The 21,080-nt window shown below is 44.4% G+C and overlaps 2 protein-coding genes across 8 annotated transcripts in view; one reads left to right on the top strand and one right to left on the bottom strand.

The window, feature by feature from the left end:
• Nucleotides 1-2,645, bottom strand: part of VEZT (vezatin, adherens junctions transmembrane protein) — a 73,587-nt gene extending 70,942 nt beyond the window's left edge. For 6 of the 7 annotated variants that reach the window (XM_015283996.4, XM_416152.8, XM_040671955.2 and 3 more), the window contains exon 1: nt 2,578-2,645. In XM_015283996.4, coding sequence (XP_015139482.1) covers nt 2,578-2,613 — 36 coding nt within the window. In that variant the 5' untranslated portion in view covers nt 2,614-2,645. Of the gene's footprint in view, nt 1-824 lie in introns of all 7 variants that reach the window. The other variant, XM_040671947.2, reaches the window with a different exon arrangement.
• A 178-nt stretch (nt 2,646-2,823) lies between these two features.
• The window catches only part of FGD6 (FYVE, RhoGEF and PH domain containing 6), a 67,884-nt gene continuing 49,627 nt past the window's right edge, over nt 2,824-21,080 (top strand). The window contains exons 1-2 of the mRNA XM_015283990.4: nt 2,824-3,043; nt 11,663-14,102. Of these exons, the coding sequence (XP_015139476.2) occupies nt 3,031-3,043; nt 11,663-14,102 (2,453 nt within the window). The 5' untranslated portion in view covers nt 2,824-3,030. The remainder of the gene's footprint in view (nt 3,044-11,662; nt 14,103-21,080) is intronic.

The raw sequence follows: 21,080 nt of genomic DNA, 5'->3' as shown, positions 1-21,080 counted from the left end.
AACATTTAAAAAACGCTGTACCCAGTAAAAGGGTTGTCATTTTCCTACCTGAATACAATATCAATGGCACTTTTCCCACGTATAGCCTATGGAGCCTGCAAGACCCTCATCCATAACACACATCAGCAAACCCACAGACCACAAAGCTGTCCCAGCCTCTCCCTGCCCAATCTACACTCAAGTAACACTGTAATCATCTTTTCATAGGAAAACTGCCTATCTTTTCCAGGTAATTTTAGTGAAGCAAAAGAAACAAGTAACTCTGATTAGTTCTTCTCTGGTTACAGCAACAGGACCCAAGAAACAGCATGGAGCTACATCAGGGGAGAGTTAGGCTGGGGAGGAGCAAAGAGTTCTTCACCAGAGGGTGGTTGGGCACAGAAACAGGCTTCCCAGGGCAGTGAGCAAAGCCCCAAGCTGCCGGACTTCAAGCATTTGGACAATGCTTTTAGACACAGGGGTTGAGCTTTCTGTAGTTCGTGTGTGGAGCCAGGATACTTTGTGATCCTATGAGCTGCTTTCACACTGGAGGACTTCGCAGAGCAGTATCACAACGGGAATTATTGTAAGGTGCTGGCTGTTCCTACACAAGTCACACTGAAACAGAAACCTTGACTTCTATCATGAGCGAACAGGAAGGCTGTTGAGTCATACTGTGTTCTGGTACCTCGGTGGACAGACAAGAAAAGGAAGACGAGAAAGAAAATACCACAGGTATGAGACAGAGGTAGAAGTGCTCTAGGCTCTGAGCACACACACTCACATGTTTTCTTCATAGCAGTTTTGCTGAGATTGTATGCTACCTCAAGGGTTGTCTAACATACCAGCATTTCTCAGTGTCCTTCCTCTGCCAGGAGTTTCTCTACTCCTACAAAAGAGGCCTCAGACCAGCAGTTGTCCAGAACACAAAAAGATGTCTTCCCTGCTTTGTCCATTTATTTCCCTGTGCTAATTCCCACGTTGCCATCCGATGTACAAGTGCATTCCAAGGAAACTATCCAGAGACTCTAAGACATGATAAGAAAAGAACAATCAGACTAAACACAAGCAAGAAACAGTAAGAAAATGGGCTAGAACTTCCACAGATGTTCCCAGGAATAAGAAGAGTTCAGCTGCTTAGAACAGGAAATCTATCACAGAACACCTTTCTATGGTTTGAAGGTATGTGTAAGTCAGGAGGAATAAGAGAATACGACCAGCTTTGTAAACAGAGAGCTGATGCAATGAATATGGCTACATCTGTCACCATTGCTTATAATGCTGCCCAATATTTTGCTCAGAGGAGTACCAGAAGCTCAGAGAAAGCAGCCACTCACAGTAACCAAGGTCCACTGAAGGTCTCCTTGCAACAGTGACTGCTGACGTGGGAAGAAGATAAGCTGGACACTAAGAAATGAAATTCTAACAAGTGACACAGTAAATTCTGCATACGCACACACACACTTAATACAGCAGTGCACCAAGGGACTCTTAATAGAGAAAGAAACGCACTACCAGCAAACACAGAAAATAGTTAAGTGCAGATGCACACGCCAGAAGATCTTCCATTCCCTACGTAGCAGAACTTCCCCCTGTTTTAACCAAAACTCTGCTGGCTGAACCGTGAAACTGTAAGTCAAACATCACTCCCACTGAAGCAGTAAGAGCAGAGGGCAGGCACTGCGCCCGCGTAATAAATTCTCACCAAAGCTTTACACCATTCAAGGAGGTGATTTAACAGCACAGCAACAGCAGGGACAGGCACTACTGATAGCACTCAAGGCTGATTGTAGATGAAAACTTTATGCTACAGACCAAAGCCATGAGCAGGCAGTGCCTACACAGCTGGAAATAAAATTATTCCTCACGTAAGGAGCTTTTGTCAGCCTGGTAAAACCAGAGGCTTTCTTATTACAATTAATTACTTTAAAGACAGTATTTCTGTACGACCGCATCTTCTATATGTCTAAAGAATAGATGTGGCCAGCACGGAGATGCTGTTACAGTGATCTACTGCAAATCGATCCCATTTGGTCACTGAATCTATTTACCCAACGATAGCCAATGTATTTACGCATTGATTTAAGGAAGGTCTACGCGGTATCGCAGAGATAACTAAGCAGACGGGCAATGTATGATGCAACACAACGCTTTACGCAGACTGTAAGCAATACAGCCGTTAGAAAGACGGGGCAGTCGCAGCAGTTGGACGCGGGTGTGCGCGTGTGCGCGCACCCCTCCCGCGAGTCAGGCTGATTTCCAGACGCGGTTCATTGGCCGCACGGAGGGCTCGGACCCTTTTGTCCCTGCCCCATCTCGCCCCGCAGAACGGCGCGCCGCCCGCACACCTCCTTCCCCTCCCCGCCGCTCCGGCTCCGCGCCTTCCCCCCGCCTCGGCTCGCCTCGGCCCGGCCCTGCCGCCGCCGCTGCCTGGAGCGGCCCTCGGGCCTCCCGGGGCGGCGCTCCCCTCCGCGGCCCCCGGCCGTGCTCCGCTGCCCTGCGGTCACCTGGGGCCGCCCCCGCGGGCCGCGCCGCAACGCCCCGGCGAGGGGCGGAGAGATGCGTGCCCAGCCCGCCCCGGGTCGCCCCCGAGCCCACCTCAAACACCACTTCTTCGTCAAACTCCGGTGTCATCCTCCCGCCGCCATGCCACCCCCTGCGGGCACGCTGGGAAACGGAGTCCGCCCCGCCGCCGGCGGCACCTTCCCCGCCTCGCGGCCGGCAGAACTACAGCTCCCAGCGGGCACGGCGCGCCCGCTTCCGGCCGGGGGACGGCGGTGGGGAGGCGGGGCGGGGCGGGGCGGGCCGGCGGCCGGCAGTCAGGCAGGCAGGGGGCGCCGCTGCACACAGAGCGGAGGTTGCGGGGCGCGCGGCGGGCGCTAGCCGCGCTCAGTGTGCCGCCCGCCGCGGGGCGTTATGCGGGAGCGGGCGGAGGGCGCTGCCGGGGGGCGGCGCGGGCGGACAATGGGCTCCTGCTGCCAGGCCCCGAGCGGGGCCGCGCCGTGACGGACAGGGGAGCGCGGAGCGGTGCGGTGCGTTGAGGGGAGCGCCATGAGCTCCGCCGGTGAGTGCCGGGGGAAGTTGGGGAGCGGTCGGGGGGAGGCGGGCGGGACGGCGCCCCCGGGGCCGCCCCGACGTTCGCGTCCGGCGCCGCGGAGCAGCCCGGCGCGGCCGCTGTCACTGCCGAGCGGCGCCGCTCGGTGCCGCCGCCGCGGGAGCGGTTGCCGGGCCGGGAGGTTTGCTGGCAGGACAGCCCCGGCTCCGGAGGGTGTCTGCGGGCTCCGGCCCTCTGCCGGGACAGAGGCGCTGCGAAGCGCTGGGAGGGTTACCGGACGGCTCGTGGTGAAGGGACCCTCCGGCCCGCCCGGTCCCAGCCGTGCCGTGGGCAGGGACGCCTCCCGCCAGATGAAGCTGCCCGGGGCTCCGTCCAGCCTGGGCGCGAGTGCCTCAGGGCATGGGGCACCCGCAGGTTGTCCGGGCAGGCTGTGCCACTGCCTCACCGCTGTCTGAGTGAAAATCTTTCCCCCTAACATCTGTCCGGAAGCTCCCCTCTGTTCGTTACAAGCCATTCCTCCTTGTCCTGTCCCTGCACCCCCTGCCAAAGAGTCCCTTCCCGGCTTTCACCCTTAGGTGCAGGACCCGTCCCGCTCCTGCCGTACCGACCTGCTGCCATTCCTCCCGCTTTCCTTTACCGTTTTCAACGCGGTGGCCAAAAGAGCTGCGAGGCAAATTCCTGGTTTCAAAGCAGAGCTCCCCGCGCTGAGGGGAGTTGCGGGTGCTTTCCTTTCTGCTTGTTTATCCGGTCGTGTGTTAGCAGTACTTTTGTTCACCCATCTGCTGCATTAGTGGGTTCCTTTCTTAGGCTGCTTGAAGATGGGGATGGGAGTCATTTCTGCAGTGAAAAGATGCCCTGTGGAATCATGATGTATTGAGTGGAAACACAACTAATTACAGTGCAAGCCTGGAGCAGCAAAGTGTTTCCTGTAAAGATCTGGGGGGAGGGCTGTTTTAAACCAAAAGGAATATGGATTTCAAGCAGAACCAGAAGCCAGGATCTCAGTGTTTTCCTCTCAAATATGCCAGTTTGTTTTCTAATCGAACATTAATTAAGTTTTCTGGGCTCTCTTAGTTAATCAGAACTTACTGGAAAATAAAGAGCCGTAGAATGCATCCTTCTGCTCCGTTTCAGATATCCCCAATGGAACTGATTTTGGTTAGCTCTGAAAACCACGTAGCAAAACGGCAAATTGCCTCCACTTAACAGCTGGATTGCATGTTCCCATTATTGAGGAGTGCTACTGGTAGTACAATTCACTGCTGCCTTTTTTTTTTTGTTTTAAGAGTTAAACAGCTGTGCAAATAGAAGATCTGTGTTAGGGGGTACCCAAGAGCTTAGAGCTGGGCTGTGACAATTAAAGTGGATACAGCAGTAAGTTTCTGAAGGCTGGGTGGGTTGCCAGCAACTAGCAGTCACTGCAGGGCTTGCAGGGTCTGCCATGCTGGTAGGGGTCATGTCGTGATGGAGTGAGTGGGGAAGGTGGGAAGGGGGAGGTTCACACGAGCAAAGTCACTTGGAAAGCAAAAGAGAAAGGGATGCTGAGGAACATCAGTAAGGGGAAAGTGGGAAGGCTTCTGGAAAATGTGAATTTCAGCAAGGAATGAGAAGCGCTGGTGGGCAGGAAGGTGAAGGTGAGAGGCTGTGGAGGGTGTTGACGGAGGGTGAAGAATATATGCTGTGTGGTGGAGCATGTGAGGGTAAGGAAATATGCGGGGAACAGGCAGAACAAGATCAGAGATTCACGATCTCATTGACAGTGCCGTGACAGCTTTTGGCAGCTGGGATAAGAAGCTCACAGGCAGGGCACGGCTGAGGAGACTGAGCGCTGAGGAGACACTTGTAAAGGCTGCACATCTGCCTCTACGTGTGGTCACAGAATTAGACTTCTGAAATACATAGACAAGCTTTGTAAGGCTGGTGCTTAAATAGAAACGCACCGCCTCCACTGTTTTGGTTTCAGTCTAGTGGCCTTTGGGATTTATTTCCTATACTGAAATCATTTAAATTGCAAGTTCAGTCATTGCGCTGTTTTTGTGCTGTGTAAAATAGCTTTCTGTAACTGGGTGATAATGCAGATTAAATGTACAAATGTTCGTGTGAAGCTTTCAGGTGGGACTCGCATTGCCTTCTGCTCTTCATTCAGGTCAGCTTGGAGGGCTGGAGGGTCTCTCTGGTGTCTTGTTCTAAGGTACCTCTACAACAAAGCACGTGTGAGCTTGGCTTGGTAAGCAGGACTCTCTGGAAGGGACAGCGATACCTGGGCTGGGGAGAGAAGTACTGAGCACAGCTTCTGCCCATTGCCTGAAGCTGTGGCAGGCGGCAGTGGCCCAGCCTCAGCTCCGCTCCAGCCTGCTTTGTGCCTCTCTACGTGACACCGTGCTGCTTCTGTTTTTTCTGCTTCCTCCACAAAACTGTTTCAGTTAAATCTCAGCCCAAAGCTGGCTGTTACTCAGCAACAGGTGAAACAGTTCCTTCGTAGCCGTTGCCTTCACTTACAAAAACGTACATGAAAATATGGACTTCAGAGTTAAGTAACCGTAGTGCTTACTTAAAACTCTTGTAGGTAATTTAAAGCCAATCGTGCTGCAGTGGGAAACCTGTGGATGGTCTCACCTTTCAGTTGCAGCTAACGCTGCATTGCTTGCTCGTGTGCTGCACATTATTGTGTGTGATGCTGATGAAATGACATATACTCATTTTCTGCCTGGATCTATCGTGCTGTCTCCAAGTATGTGCTTTGCCTTTAAAAGGGAAAAACAAAAGCTGAGTTATGAGTTCGACAGTTATTATTTCTTGCTGAAGAAACAGCCCTTATTTGTGGATCGATACAGATTATTTAATGTAGGCAGAACATAGGGCTCAGATTCAAAATCTGACTTGACAGCAGCAATGAGAAATATGTAGTGCATTTTAATGTCAAAAATGTAAATAAAAGGGGGAAAAAATTAGCAGGAACAGAATAAACAAAACCAGTAAAGCAATGTGACTTTTCTAATCAAACCTCATTGCTTCCAAGGACTGAAGAAATGGAGCCTAGAGGGTTTAATGCCCCTTTAACCCTCCAATATGTCAACTCTTATTATAGTTACTTGGCTTTATCTCCAGATGTGATCTTACAAGGTTGTTTATGCGTCTCTTGCACTTACCCGAAAGTTTTCCCCAACTTTCCTGTGTTATTTCAACAAGTCGGTGGACAACCTGAGATTCTGAAATTAATGTTTTCCTTTTGCAGTTTGTTTAGGATGTTTTCTAAAAATGCGGAGGCTGGAAGCCATCATTCTCCCTTGTATTTTGAAAACTACACGTGTTCCCTTCCGGGATGTCGTGACTCACTCCTTTTTCTCGTTTACTTTTTAACATTGTGACACCTGAAAAAATCAAAGTCTCTGCTTAATAAAACAAACGCACATTCACAGGAAATAAATTAATGGACTCAAAATACTTTTTTGAGGTGTTCATCTAACAAAACCTCGGTGCAAATGAAAGTAAAGGAACTGAACTGAAATGTCTATTCGAGTCATGAAAATTTAAGCTGCATGAGAACAGGAGGTTTGCAGCACTCTGTCTGTTTCTCTGTATTAACTGCCATCACGCTGATCTTTGCATCTGTCCTGAACGTATGGCAGTAACATATAGCCTTGTATTCTGTGTGGGAAGACAGGAATATGCATAGGGTCAGCTACGAGTAGCTGATTTATCAGATTCACACCTTGGCTTACCCTGTAGCAACCTGACTGTGTACCTGTACCTTAAATCTAGGACCAGCTCCCATAAAAATCCACTTATGTCACCCTGATGAATCGCTTCCCTGCCTTCCTGCCATTCCGTGGTTCAGAAAGAAAATCACCTTCAGGCAGGGCCATGGAGGAGGGTGGCCTTGTGCAGCTGGAGCCCATTCCAAGGAGGGTGGAGCCCAGGAGAGATGCCCCCGTCCGTGGGGAGCATCACAAGGAGCAGGATATGGAGCTGTGGCTGCCCAATGGCCTGTGCTGCCCAACAGACAGGCTACTGGGCTTTTGTGTTTATTCAGTCTCCTTTTGGCTTGGCTTGTGAAGGAGGACGGGGTAATCGATGACAGACCACAAACTTGTTTTCCTGCAGCTGGAATCTTTTGTCCTCATTTTCTTGGCCAGATGCAGGTGAACATAACTTTTTCCTGTTCTTTTGCTGTTCCCAAGTGTGGAGGTTGTTCGAAGCCACAACTTGGGAAAACATTCCTTTAACACCACTGGGTTTATTGCAGAAGACACAGTGCTGTGTGAGCTTTTCCCACTGTTCAACTCTGCATAGCTTCTTTCTCCCTGCCTTTTTCCTGCATATAAATGCTGGCTGGGCAAAATAACATGGTGTCAAAATCACAGGCTACTTAGAGCTGTTCTGTTACAATTCTTTAAGTCTGCATTGTCATACTGGCTTTCCTGCTCATTCACGATGTTACACAGGTGAATAGATGAGCATTTTTAAGTGAAGTCCTTAGTTGCCAAATCCTATCATCTGAGGGACAGAAACAGGCACTTTCAGGCCCAAGTACTCGGTGCAAGTTGCTCCAGGATGTTGCTCTCCTCCTGTAAAACCAAGCAAAGGTAGGACAGGAACATGGTTCCCTCAAACAAGGCTGAGTGTCACAGAGAAACTCAGCAGGATGGGATGGGTGTAGCGTTTTCCTCAGCACACTGGAGGAGATAATTCACCAGAGGGACAAACGTCCGCTCTGTACTGTGACCTGAAGATGGACAAAGAGGGAGTGTATGCATTGACCCACAGTGCTAATGGCTATTGTTGTTAGAAAAATAATACCCCTTTTCATCTTTTTTTTTTTTTTTTTAAAGCATTGGGTGCTTTGGTATTTTTAAACACTTTTTTTTTTCCCTTCCAGCACTGTACGTAGTGTTGGCTGTTTACAGATAAGCAATAGATTTCCTGTTGGTGGTGGCAGTTTTGTTAGTCGCTTTATTTATGGATTTCTTCCTCTCCCTATCCAAGCAGGACAGAGGATATCTCTGCCTGCTTCTGTTTCTCCCAGCTATTTAATCTGCTGGTGCAAATAAAGCTGTCTTTCTGCTCTTACACTTGGTTTTCTTTCTGGTAGCCCGTGACGCTAGTCTGGATGCAGGGTTCCTCTCTGAGCGTTGGGTAAGATTGGATGGGAAGAAGCAGTGATTCTCGGTTTCAGTCCACTGAGTAATACAAAGTAGGGAATCCAACATTCAGTCTAAAACTTCCTCTGAAATTAGCACGCATCTCAGAAGGTGAGTTTGGGTTGATTGTAAGTGCTGGTGGCTCAACCACAACATGTTCCTGTAGTCAATTATCTCTAGGTGTAATAATAACTCTTCTTTGTACTTCAGCTGTGGGATATCAGTGTGTTTTTGTTTCCTGATTAAAGAGCCATCTACTATGAAAATCTCTCACGTTTCTGCAAATATATGTTGTCACTATCTCACTTCTTAAATTCTCAGCTAAAGGGAAGCAGGATGAGCTTTCTTGGCATTCAAGGTGTGATTTTAGACCTCAGATAACTTCTTATAACCATTTCTTGAATTCATCTCAAGCTTTCCTCTAAGAATGCCAGTGGTGATATAGCATATCACATATAACAGGTGTCTGGCAGGTGTGGCATGTACAAATATTTTCAATGCCCTTCATCCTTTAATATTTATTTTGCTTGTAATCTGAAGGATTATTTAACTACCTTAACTGTAGATTTGCATTTATCTTATATAAAATATCTACCTACAATGATTCCCGAATTCTCTTCAGTTTCTGCTCTCCTAAGTGTAACCAACAGCCTCTGTTCTTAGGTGAATAGTTCATTTTGGCATCAGGAAAAACCCAGCCATTCAAACAAGTCACCACATTGGGCTTTTGTTCTGTAATGCTTCCTTGATTATATTTCTTGTTTTTCACCAAAAGGCTTGCTTTCGCATCTTTTAACAAGAAGTCATTCTTTCACAACTCCCAGTCATTCCTTACACCTTTATATATAACAGTTGCCTCCTACTTAGTTTTTTTTCTTTTCAGGGTGGAAAAAATGCCCCTTTTAAAACACTGCACTACATAAACTTGGTTTGGATTTGCACACGGTAAACTAAACAAGTTTATAATCAATGGTATTTCTATTATCAGTTTCTAATTGGTATCTAGTAATTACACTTTTACCTATCTTAGCTACTTGTTGTTGTCGTTGAGAAGTTCCTCACTTGTATTTTTTATAAACTCAAAGATGTTTGGTTGAGGAAAATTATTGGTGTGCATTCCCTTCCTGTGTTCTTCGCTCTTACAACATAAGTGTATATATGGGGTCATCTCATAGCTCCTGCTTCAGCCATCTACTTCACATCTCTCTTCATGCTGAGACTGTCACGTGCCTGTTAAGACACTGACCCTTATCCATTCTAGACGAAACTGGCAATCATGTGAAGGCAGATAGTGGGGTCTTTGTCTCTTCTTCCTGTTCCAATGATTTTTAACATTCAAGTCATTTGAAAAATTCTAGTAGGCTTTGAAAGTCCTACCGAATCATGCTTTGTAATGAGGGGGAATTTTTCTGGCTCTATTCATTACCCAGGTTTTCAATATTGGCACATAGACAACTTTACATTCTCTACGTTCTCATGTTTTAGCTGTGAATCTCATAGTATTACATCGTGCCTTCTCATTGTCGTCCCTTATGAATACCAGCTGAAAGCCCTGCAGGTTAATCCGGTTTGATTGCTCTCTGAAATATTAGGCAGTTCCACTATAATGAAAGAAGCTTTGGAGTTTGGCAGGCATCAGTTCACAGAGTGGGACAACTAATCTGTGGGATATCACTTACCTAGTTGGCATTTCATCCCCTGAATCTTCTGCAATCTGTTCCTCTCATGAGGGGGTCAGGAAGGATTCCCAGGCAGTCTGTCTCTCTCCTGTTTTCAGGGAGTTGTAATAGCTTAATAAATACTACTGAGCGTGGCCCAATAGATCAGTGGTTGCCCGTCCAAAGGGTTAATATTTTTTTTTCCCAGCAAACTATTGGTTTATGGCTCACTGTATGGGAAATCCCTATCTTTGGAGAGGAAATAGGAGGTGGTACATCCTTTGCAGTAACTGATAATCGGGTCACTGTGGCTCTCATTTTTGGCTATATGGAGCTCTACCTTTCAAAGGCAATTCTGCACTCCTTCTTGCAAAATGTCTAAAAAACTGTCTCTGCCATCAGATTTATCTCTTTTTTTAATAGAAGTGCAGCAAGGACAGCTATTCCAAGTCTAAGCAGACTTAGTCTGGATACCATTTAATGATTCATGTCCTAGAAAAACATCGTTTTCCTGTTTCTATAGTGGAGACATTGTTCCTGGCTGTCTGCTTCGAGCAGTGGCTTCGTGTTTGGGAAATGCTTGCAGTCTTATGTTTTCAGGCTAGAGACTTGAATAGAGTTGCAAATTTATAACGATAAATAAGAATAAAAAGCCACCAAGCTCACAGTTCAAATGAAGTAATTAATAAATGGCTCATCCAATCCCTTTTCTCTGTAAGATCAACTACATGTTTTCTTGAGATTTTTATTTACCGTACGTATGACTTCCTGAAAGTATACAAAAATATTGTTCAAAATGCAGCTAATAAATACGGAAGTAGTGCATATAGAAATAGAATGAGAAACTCAATTACTGTACAAGTGAGTCTTCACATATCAAAATCCCTCAGAGCACTTAGAGATTATTTTCCAACGCATGCACTGGTCGTAACTTATCTCCTGCAATGTGAAAATGTTTCAGGCATATTTCAAAAAAACAAAAACAAAATAAAACAGACCCAGAACACAATAGTGTCCAAGTTCCTCTTGTGCTCTTTTTCCTGCCCTCTGCTCTCTCTGGGCTTTGTCATCCACTGTGATCAACGGGGTCATAGGTCATAGATAGCAGTGGTGGCTGTTTCTAGGTCACAGTACCATGCTCGGAAGAGTAATTTTATAAGTTGCACAGAAATAATGCTTTGCTCATACAGTAGGAAAGCACTGACTTGCTGCAAATTATTGCATTAACTTCACACCTCAGCTCATTACACTTAACCAATGGTGGTGACGTGAATTTTACAGATGGTAGAACAACCCATCTAAATGTTGTTTGAAAAGAAGAGGAAAGGAAAGGGGAATTTTAGGTTACAGATTTCCAAAGGTGATAAAGGGAGGGGAACTGAACTGTCCTGATATTTACCCTGTCTATTCTATTATCTGTTGCTTATTATATGCCAGGCACTTAATTGATTTGCAAGATTTTTGGAAGGTGTTACGATAATTGAGACTTCAAAACCAAGTTAATCTGTTTTGTTTTCTTAGCATCATACTTCAGTATCTGATCAGGGACATGCATTTTCATAAAGTTAAACTGTTTTTTTTGACAAGTAAGTGACCCTTGAAGGCTTCTTCCATCGCCCCTTTTTTGGACCTATTAAAAAGAAGAAAGGCAACTCACAAAAAAGCAATGGCAGGGAAAGGAGGCATGCTGTTATTAGAAAAATATATCCACATACAATATCAATATCCTATTGATGATGTGATTTAAATGTTATTACAAGACTGTGGTGCAGGTGAAGTTGTTGTGTAGGCTGATGGTGACTAATGTCTTTGTTTTCCATCCTTCCTAGAAATTAAGAAGCCGCCCGTGGCCCCCAAACCAAAATTTGTGGTAGGACACAAGGCAACACCTCCACCCGTTGCACCGAAGCCTGATGTCGTGCTTTCTGGTGTTTTACAAGCAGCAAGGAAAACCAAGCCAGCTATTGCACCGAAACCGAAGGTTCTCAAGAGCTCATCCATTCCAGAAGTTAAGCCTCCATCCTGTGCAAGGAAAGGCACCAAAAGCTTTGAGGAACACAGAGGAGATTCTTCTCAAACACTGGACCACTTGAACTATAAAAACGAAGTCTCAGAAGGGAGTACTGATAACACAGCATATATCCTGCCAATGTCATCTTGCAAATTTGAATGCCTTCATAAGCTTGGAAATGGGGAGAACACTTGTAAGACTCAGATCATTCTTGAGCACTTTGAAAACTTAGAGAATATCAAAGTAGATGAAAAAACTGCACTGTCTCTGGGGAGTAGTCCCAGTGAAAAAATGGCAAATAGAAACCAGGTGGTTGTAAAAGCCAGCATTTTGGAAGAGAAACTTAAAGACGTTCTAACTCATGGCGTGTTCCCCAACAGAAGTCCTGTGAGGCACAGGTATGCAGACAGACTTTACAAAGGGGATGGCAACAGCTCTACGAACGATGTTAAAATAGAGTTTATGGAACTTGTGCAGTCATCTTCTTCTGAGGTAGCTAACGGGAGGCAACAAAATACTGGCAGTAAGCTCACTGAAGATGAGTTTCAGACATCTGAAACTTGTCCGAGTTTGAATGAAAATCACAGCAGTTTCTCCTGCCTATTGAACCAGGAAATTCTTGAAAATGAAAATGTAAATAGCAGTAGTTCGTTTTCAGGTGAAATGGGTATGAAAATAGACACTGGTAAAACTTCCTCTGAAACATGTTCAGCCCTGAGCTCAAAAATGCTTCCTATCCCTAAGCCAAGAAAGCCACGTGCTGCGTGTCTAGTCCGTCAGGATGGCATAGACAGCGTAGGAGAAGGAACAAAGGAGCCATCTAGTTCAGAGAATGATTCCTTTGGTCCTGCTGAACATAGCTTCAAAAAGCCAGCAAAAATTAATGTCCTTGGTCAGAGCGTTTGCTATAACAATCATACAGAAGCACTTAATCCTGAAAAATCTGAGATAACTCAAAGCATCGCAGACAGAATGCATCTGAGAAAGGAACCTGCTGATACTGAAGAGTCAACACTGCAAAACCTTTTGCCTCAATTATCACACAAAACTTCTGATTTGGTGGAAAATGTTGAATGTCCCTTAGATACAGACCATAACTTAAGTAGCTCAGTGGATAGGATGACAGATGATGCTAGTATGCCAGATACTGTGGACAAAAGGACTAGCTTTATCAGGTGTGATGCTTTGTCCATGAGTTTGCCGAAGCAAATAAAATTACCTGTCAGTCAGCACTTGCCTGCTGCTAATAGCCTCCATGTTTCCCTACAAAAAGTGGAAGACAGGGAAGCTAAAATCAAGGACGAAAGTTCTCCAAAAATTGTTCCTAAGAAACCCCAGCGGCACAGCCTGCCAGCTGCAGGAGTGCTCAAAAAAGCTGCGTCGGCAGAGCTGGTTGAGAAAAGTTCTTACACCTCCTCTGAGGATAAATCAAACAGCGTTCTGGAAGGATCTCACTTCTCACACTCTCCAGCCAGGGAGCAAGGTGCACTATCATCCTCTGACATACCCAGACGTTCCTCTGAGAAACCCGTCTGGAAGTTACCTCACCCTATTCTTCCGTTTTCAGGAAATTCGGAGTCATTAAAAACTGCTAGCATTGCTCCCAGCTTCAGCCACGTGAGTGCCGTGACAAAGCCCAGAGCCAAATCTCTCTCTTCTGTGGACATGGAAAGGACAGACAAGCCTTGCAAAGACACACAGAAGAAAAACAGTTTGAAAAAGTTTCTCAATGTGAAACTGTCGGTTTGCTTAATGAAAAGCGACTTCCAAAAACTTCTGTCTAAAGGTAGCCAGTCAATGGATAGTTCTACTGCTAACCTTTCCACTGGGGAAGGGTATGGGAATGGTAACAGCCGGCACGTAGCATCTGTAGGCAGTGAAAGGAAAGCGAAATCTGCCAAGGCGCGTTCCGTAGAAATAAGCAGTCCTGCACTGCAGAAGAAGAGGCAGAGAAACAGAAGCCAGCCTGAGATGCGAAGTAACCAAAGGCTGGAGTCTTTAGATGGGCACTCACTACCAGGAGAGAATCTGTCCCAAATGCATTTGAATTCTGTAACCAGCAACTGTGCTCCTGAATACGAGAACTTGCGTCACTATGAGGAAATACCGGAGTATGAGAACTTACCTTTTGCTATGGGTGCTGGTAAAAATCTGTGTTTGGAATGGCAGAATTCCAGCCGTGTGGAAGACCCGAGCTCCAGCCTGTATGAGGTGGAGGAACCTTTTCAAGCAGCAAGCAGACGTGTGAGACATGGCAGGTAAAATAAAAGAGAAAGGGGTGGTTAAACATCTCACTTGCAGCTCTGGTGGTTGTAAACACATTTAGAGGATGGCCCTAGAGCCTACATCCCTTTCATTAGATGTCAGCACTGACATGCATCTTTGCACTTGCTTTTGAAGTTCTGAAAACTGCACTTGGTGAAGAGAGTCAAAAGGAAAAATAAGCTACTTATTCTTCATATGTGATCAACATTTGGGAAATACATGCATTCGCTTTCCCAGATTTAATTAAAGCGATTTGATATAGTCACATATTTGTATTCAAGAACACTTAAATAGGGAGGAATGAACCTTACTCCAGTCTCAGGATGAAGTGGAATAAATGTTCATAGAGTGCATAGTTGCTGCATTTGTAGGGGAAATGAATATATTTTTAGATCAGCTGATACTGCTGGAAAAAGCAGGCAAACTTTTGGGTATGCAAATTCTTCATTGGGTCTTGAAAGCTTTTCTGGTGTAAGAAAAGATACTGCCTCTCCCTGAGTGCACTGAGTCTTTTATACCTTCCTCTGCCCACAGATGCAATAAAATTAGTGGAAGTGCAGGAGTTCTGTTTGACCCGTAAACAACATTACCAAAATACAGGGTTTTGTGGCAGGTGATAGAAAGCACTTGCTGCAGGGAAGGGAGTGAGCTGCGGCTTTGTTGTCCCAGCAGATGGGGGAGGTAGTATCAGCAGATTCAAAAAGGGATTGGACTGATGCATAGATATGTCTAAAACAGATGCTAAATGGAGCAGGCGGGAGCAGACCTTGTAACATCTGTGGTGCTGTGATTGTGGGTGCTGGCAAGAAGGGTGGTCCACGTGGAGCAGCAGGCTCCCGCATTCTCCTGGTGGTAACGGGTGAAGCATTGTTTTGACCCAGCTTGGTGTTACTTAACTTCTTAACCTCAGCTGATCTGTCGGTCTTATAGATCCCTAAGGTTTGCCTCACAGCACTGTGAAGGATTTAAACAAAATAGGCAGCCTGTATAATTCATAGTTCCCAGCAAGCTTCTTTATACTCTTGAGAGTATATGCATATTGATGAGAACAAATGAGCTACCTTATAATCACATTTAACGTTACTTTTCACTTAGGATTACTAAGCTGCTTTCTGAATGTGTGCACAGCAAATGTATGCTCTGAAGTCTCTGAGAGCTTGCCATTCTCTGGAGGAGTGTGTTCTCTTTTAGAGGAGGAGGCAAATATTTTAAGTGGCATCCTTTGTTGGTAACTGTTTATAAAGTTGATATTCTCAACATTGGACTGATGGAAGGCATGAAGCTTTATTGTGGGAAGTAGGATTTCTAGCTATGAGCTTTTGGCATTGGTATATTTCCTCATATATTTGTTGAATGTTTTTCTTGTTTACAGTAGGTTGCTTCTTGTTTTCATCTTCTCATTCTTTCAGTGCTATGAGTTCATGACTTTTTGCTTAAACACAGTTTTTGGGCATCTTTTGGACGTGTTGACCCAATTCTTTTAGTATTCCCGTGCTTTGGTTTACCTAGGAAGAGCAAGACCAAACTTAAAGAAGGATATATTTTATGTGTTTGATCCGTTGTAGGTTTGTGTTGTGGTTGTGGCTCAGGTATCTGTTCATCGTTGCTTTATGAAACATGAAGAAATGTTTTGCTGGGTGAATGAAGCCCAGCAGGCATGAGTCTACAATGGCTCCTCAGTTTTCTCACCTGGAAGAGTGTGTGAGGTTTGTAGCTATTCGCTCTCCACACCTCCTTGGTACCAACAGTGATTTAAGGGTTTGAATGATCTTTTGCACCCTGGCACATCTGTGCCTGCACTTCCTAAGTTGGGTGTTTTTGGAAGGACTGGATTTGTGTTGTATTTTTCTTTTGAAAGCACACATAGAAAAACATAACCTGCATACTTTTTTAAGTCTTTATTTTAAACTAGATTGCATAGTCAGAATCTATAATGGGGAATGATTTATGCATGAAATTACTTAATAGGGCAGGGGACAAAGAAGTCCCAAGGAGCAAATGGGGACACGTGGGCAGTGCTGCCCTAGATCAGCTGGAGATGGAGGAGCAAGTGCTAGCGTTGGTTTCAGCTCTGCTTGGAAGATGCTGGGGTGCTTGTGCAGCCAGAGCCAACCAGGTAGTTCTGCCAGTTTCCCCATCCATTATTACCCCACCTCCTTCAAAGCCTCTTTATCAATGTCATCTTTCCTTTCTGTGTAGCTCTTTAAGAAACTTTTATCATTCCCTGCGCCAAGTGACGTTATAAAACCGGTTAGAGAAACAGTGCCGATGTTACTGTAATAATTGCTGCTAGCATTTTCTCAACCTGTCAGAACGTGTGCTTACTTTTTTTCCATACATTGAAGCACACAGAATTTCTGTAATGCACTGCTAATGGGATGTAATTTTTCTTATGATTAAAGCCAGTGTACAGATTCACAGCCCGATCCCCTACACTTCTAGTCACACAGCATACATGCTGAATATTCATTCTGAACACGAAGTTTGCCATTACCAGAAGAGTTCAGTAGGGTGTACCCAATGTCACTTTTTTTTTTGTGGAGGAAGATAAAGAATTCCCAGTGCTTCAGCAGCTGCTGAGAAGTTTCCTCCTGATCCCATCTAGTGAAAACAGTAGGCTTTAATGGAGAATGTTAATAGCTTGTGTTACTCTTAGCCTAAATTCATATGTCTTACTAAATTCAGGTACTTTTTATTTGCTTTGGCCTTCTCCCAAAAACTTAAATCTAGAATGGGAGGCTTGGGTAATTAACAGTATGGATATCAGTTGTTGGTAACCACTTGATTTTTGAGTTATTTGACGTTGGCCTTCCTGCTACCGCTGTGGGGTTTGGCTTTAGGAGGAGGGAAGTGAGCGACCTGACGTGGGCTGTGAGCCATGGGTGGAGGCACAGCCGGCGGGGAGGCTGGTGGGCCCAGGTGGCTATCAGCATCTCAGGGGAATATTCTGAATACAGATAGTCGCACAGAGCCTCTATAGCAGATAATCCATGTATTGTTTCCACAGTAAAATAAAGTAGTCTCTTGAAATAGTTGTTAAGGATTGTTTATTTTGCCCTGCTCTACCTCTTTGACAACCATTTTAAAATGGTTAGCAAGGGTGCATTTGGTGTTAGGAGGATTCTGTGAAGTGAGTGAGGGGCAGATGCTGTGGGATTGATAATGTACTGTTAACATGTAAAATAAGTTTTAAATATCACTATCTGCTTGCTGGTAACAGCAGGGAAAGCAGCTTTTTATTTTTTATTTTTATTTTTTTCCCTCAAGTGTTGTGGTTTCGAGAAATATGGTCCAGGCCTGAAATGTGAGTGAAAAGTCAGTGCTGCTCATACCAACACAGCCGTTCTTGTTAGTATTGCCAGAGACCAGCAGTTGAAACAGTTCTGTTTTGAAGTAACACTTGATAACAAAAGAGAAATATTTATACATCTGTTATCCTTCTCAATAACAAAAATTGTGTTGAAGAAGAAGGCAAAATCTTCCTTAAAACCAAAAGTAAAATTGAGTGTACATATGTCCAGTAATTTAAAAATGCAAAGGAAAAGCAAAAATGGCTTGGAACATATGTCATGGTGCAGAAAACAGAAACTTAAACTTCTCTGGATTCTGTGGGCTCCCTTTTTGCATTTTTTGCATAGTTTCTGGCAATGGAATTATTCTTCCGGTTCAGTGAGTCTGTTCTTTCACCCTTCAGGAAGAGCATGATGTATTTCCTGGCTGCTTCTGGTAATGTTCCTTCAAGATCTTGCAACTGTACATGGTTGCTAATGGATTTGCATGAAATGTATAGCTGTGTCATTGTATTTCCTGCTAGGATTTTCCTTCTAAGAGGGCTGTGGAGGGGGAGTGCCATGTGACAACAATGCTTTGAGATCTTAATGTTGCTTTCTTTACACCCTGCTTCTTATTTTCCTCCGTCTGTGCTGATTTAGAATAGCCCATTGATTTTCCAGAAATGAACGTCTCGGTGCAAAATGTAAGTTTAGTTATCAAGACTAAATTCTGCTCCAATGAGTGAGTCCCCAGAGGTCAATTATGTCTCTGTGAAAGCCTTCCTGGAATAGTGAATTTAGTACTGAAATCTGTGTGATTAAGCACTTGGCTTTAATAGGTATTCATTCCTCTTTGATGTACTGAACTTCATTAGGGTTCTGAGGCATGCTTCTTAGAAGTAGTGTCACACCAGATAAATGTGGTGTTTAGTGACTGGCTGTGTTAGGGAAATGTTGGTTTTTTTTGTTTGTGTCTTGCATCTGCAAAGCTCCTGCTCAGAAACTTTTTAAGGGAAACACCAAATTCCTAAAATACTGAGGTGTCTCCATAGCATTTTAAAACATTTTTCAAGCACACTAATATTTGAATGCATGAAGTACTTTTCAGATACTGAAGTCGTTCTGTTTACATTTCTGTGTTTAAAAAAAGCAATTCACATCGCTTAATAAAATTCAGAAAAAGAGAATATAATTTCCTTATGAGTAGAGGCCAAGTATATAGATTTTGGATTTAATCTGCTTCCTTATAGTTGCAGCAGATTAGTTTCTGATCTGCAAAAGTCAGGTTTCTAACTCCCCACTACCAGCTCCTTGGTTGCATCCACTTCTCAGCTCTCTCCCATGCTTCCAGCTGGCTTCTGCTCAGGGAGGGATTTAGGTGCATCGTATGTTCAGGGACCCTTACCCTAGGGCTGGACACCACTCTGGGAGCTCCTTCTCTTTCCAGCTCATCTTCTCAAATCAGTTGCCCTTGGGCCTGGGAAATACTCTATACTGTATTGTCAAGTTAATTATTTCGTAGTGCTGGGGTAGTGCAGTGAAACTGCATGAAAGATAGGAAAGTGAATTTTTAGCTCAAGAAAATGTGTGGAGTGTATTGTCTCGTATTTTTCTTTTCTTGCAAGAGTCTTCATGCAAGTCTTTGTCTCCGCAGTCTAATTTTCCAATTGGAGGAGGAATTTTATGTAGCGTTGGGGTGGTTTTCAGTTGTACAGGCTTATAAGTCAGTCTGCTATATCACGTGAAATAAAATACATATATTGTAAGAAGAACATACATGATCTGGGGCAATGCTTGTATCTTCTAAAGCACCCTGGGAGAAGTATACCAAGCATTTTTTATTTAAATGAGAACAAACAGGGACTTCTTTGCATTAAAAGAATTTTAACACATTCTTGTGCAAATGGGTTTGAGATGTGCCGATTTCATCTGTTTTAATGCTGGGAGAGATTCTGAGACCCAATGCTTTCTTGTCTGATTCAAAGGAGATAAGTTAATTGGAAAACTGCTTTTGTCCAAAACCAAGTTTATAATTCTCATGTGCTGTCCAGTCTTGAAAATGTTTGGAAGGCCTTAGGGAACTAAAACAACTCACGGTCTCCAAGATTGTCACGAAAGAGAATTTTCGTCTTCTGAGTGGATTTGGTTTATCTTTCATCTTCTTTTGAAGAGCTCATAGTTAATGAATAGAAAGAAGTAGGTGCAGCAAGTTGACGTAGACATGCATGGTAAAACTTTTAACAGAATTCTAAGAGCAATAATAAAAGCTTTCTAATTTATCCAGTTTTACAAGTACATAGATGTTGTTTAATTTCTCAACGTTAGCCTTTTGTGTAGACCAGCTTGGGATGGGTGCGTTGGTGCGTATGAGGGGAGCAGTGGTGGCCAAGACAAAGCCAGCCCTGTTGGGACGTGCTTGCTGCTTGGTGGGCACATCCCTCTGCTGCTTCCAAAAAGCCTTTGTGTGGCTCCTTATGTCACTGTTTTGTACAGTCTGGCAAATTATGGCATGTTAACCTTGGTGTACTTGCCATCCATATGCAGTAAAAGAGCCATTTTGAGTGTAAAAACATCACCTGTTACAAGGTTAAGGTTAAACTGTGCTGTCATTCATTTCCCACCAAAGAAGTACTCCTTGCAGATGGCAAAAATGCTGTAGCTGAGCTGTTTCCTGTTATAAAACAAGGATGTCCTCATCCTTCCTCCCAGTGACGTTGTGTCAGGCTGGCGCATTGGCCTCGCAGGCCGTGGGACAGTGACAAGGCACTGGAAGGAGCCATGAGGCATGGAGCCACCCTTGTCAGCCTGCTCCTTCTCATGTGGGTACGGGAGCTTGAGTGTCACTCCCACAATCTACAAGGCTTTATTTTTCTTTCTGCTTTTACTCTATGGTTGCTTTTTTTCTGGATTTCAGCATTCTTTCTACATGTTTTCTGTTTCTCAAGAAGAAGGAAGCTAACCCGATGTAGCATTTGTCACTTGATGCTGGCCTCGCACTCTGCATCAAGCACCAGCCTCCCTGTCTCCAGTTGCCAACAGTGCTGTATGCTGCAGGTTCCCAACACGTAGTTTCAGAGAGTACCTCAGATGGGAATTGATGAAAGACGCATTTATATGCTCAACAACAGCCTTTTCCTGTGGGTTATTTTCAGCATTGGCTCAGGAAGTGTGTTTGTGAAGCTCCTTAGTACACTGTTATGCATGGTGATATTTTAACAGCAGCAAGGTCTAATGTAATTACTTATATAAAACAGTAGGGTTTTTTGGCATAAAGTAAATGTTGGGAAACCAAACAGTCGAAATATTAACTTCAGTTTTTATTTAAATGTCAACAGTGATATATTGTTATGCATAATTTACCCCACATTTATGTTTGTTCCATTGTTTTAATGAACAGACTTAGTGAACTGCATGCAGCTACCCTGTCTCAATGCCTTAGACAAAATTTAGGTTAAGGAATGAAGGTCTGTTTAGATACTGGAATCCAAGAAGTTCCTTTTTAAAAACATTAATTTTTTCAAGTTTTAATTTTCCTTGATATTATTCTCCTTGTGCTTACGTAAAACTGTTTGACCCATTTAAGCAGAAGTGGACCAAGTTAAACCATAAACTCCAGGTGCATGTGAGTAGACAAAAGGAATTTTATCAGAACCACCAGTTCAACAGCTCCAGCCTGAGCTGAGGATCTCACTGATTTCA

This window comes from Gallus gallus, chromosome 1, assembly GCF_016699485.2.
Source record: "Gallus gallus isolate bGalGal1 chromosome 1, bGalGal1.mat.broiler.GRCg7b, whole genome shotgun sequence".
Classification (NCBI taxonomy): domain Eukaryota; kingdom Metazoa; phylum Chordata; class Aves; order Galliformes; family Phasianidae; genus Gallus; species Gallus gallus.
Note: the sequence above shows the minus strand (reverse complement) of the source record. Positions and strands in the feature narration are given on the sequence as shown.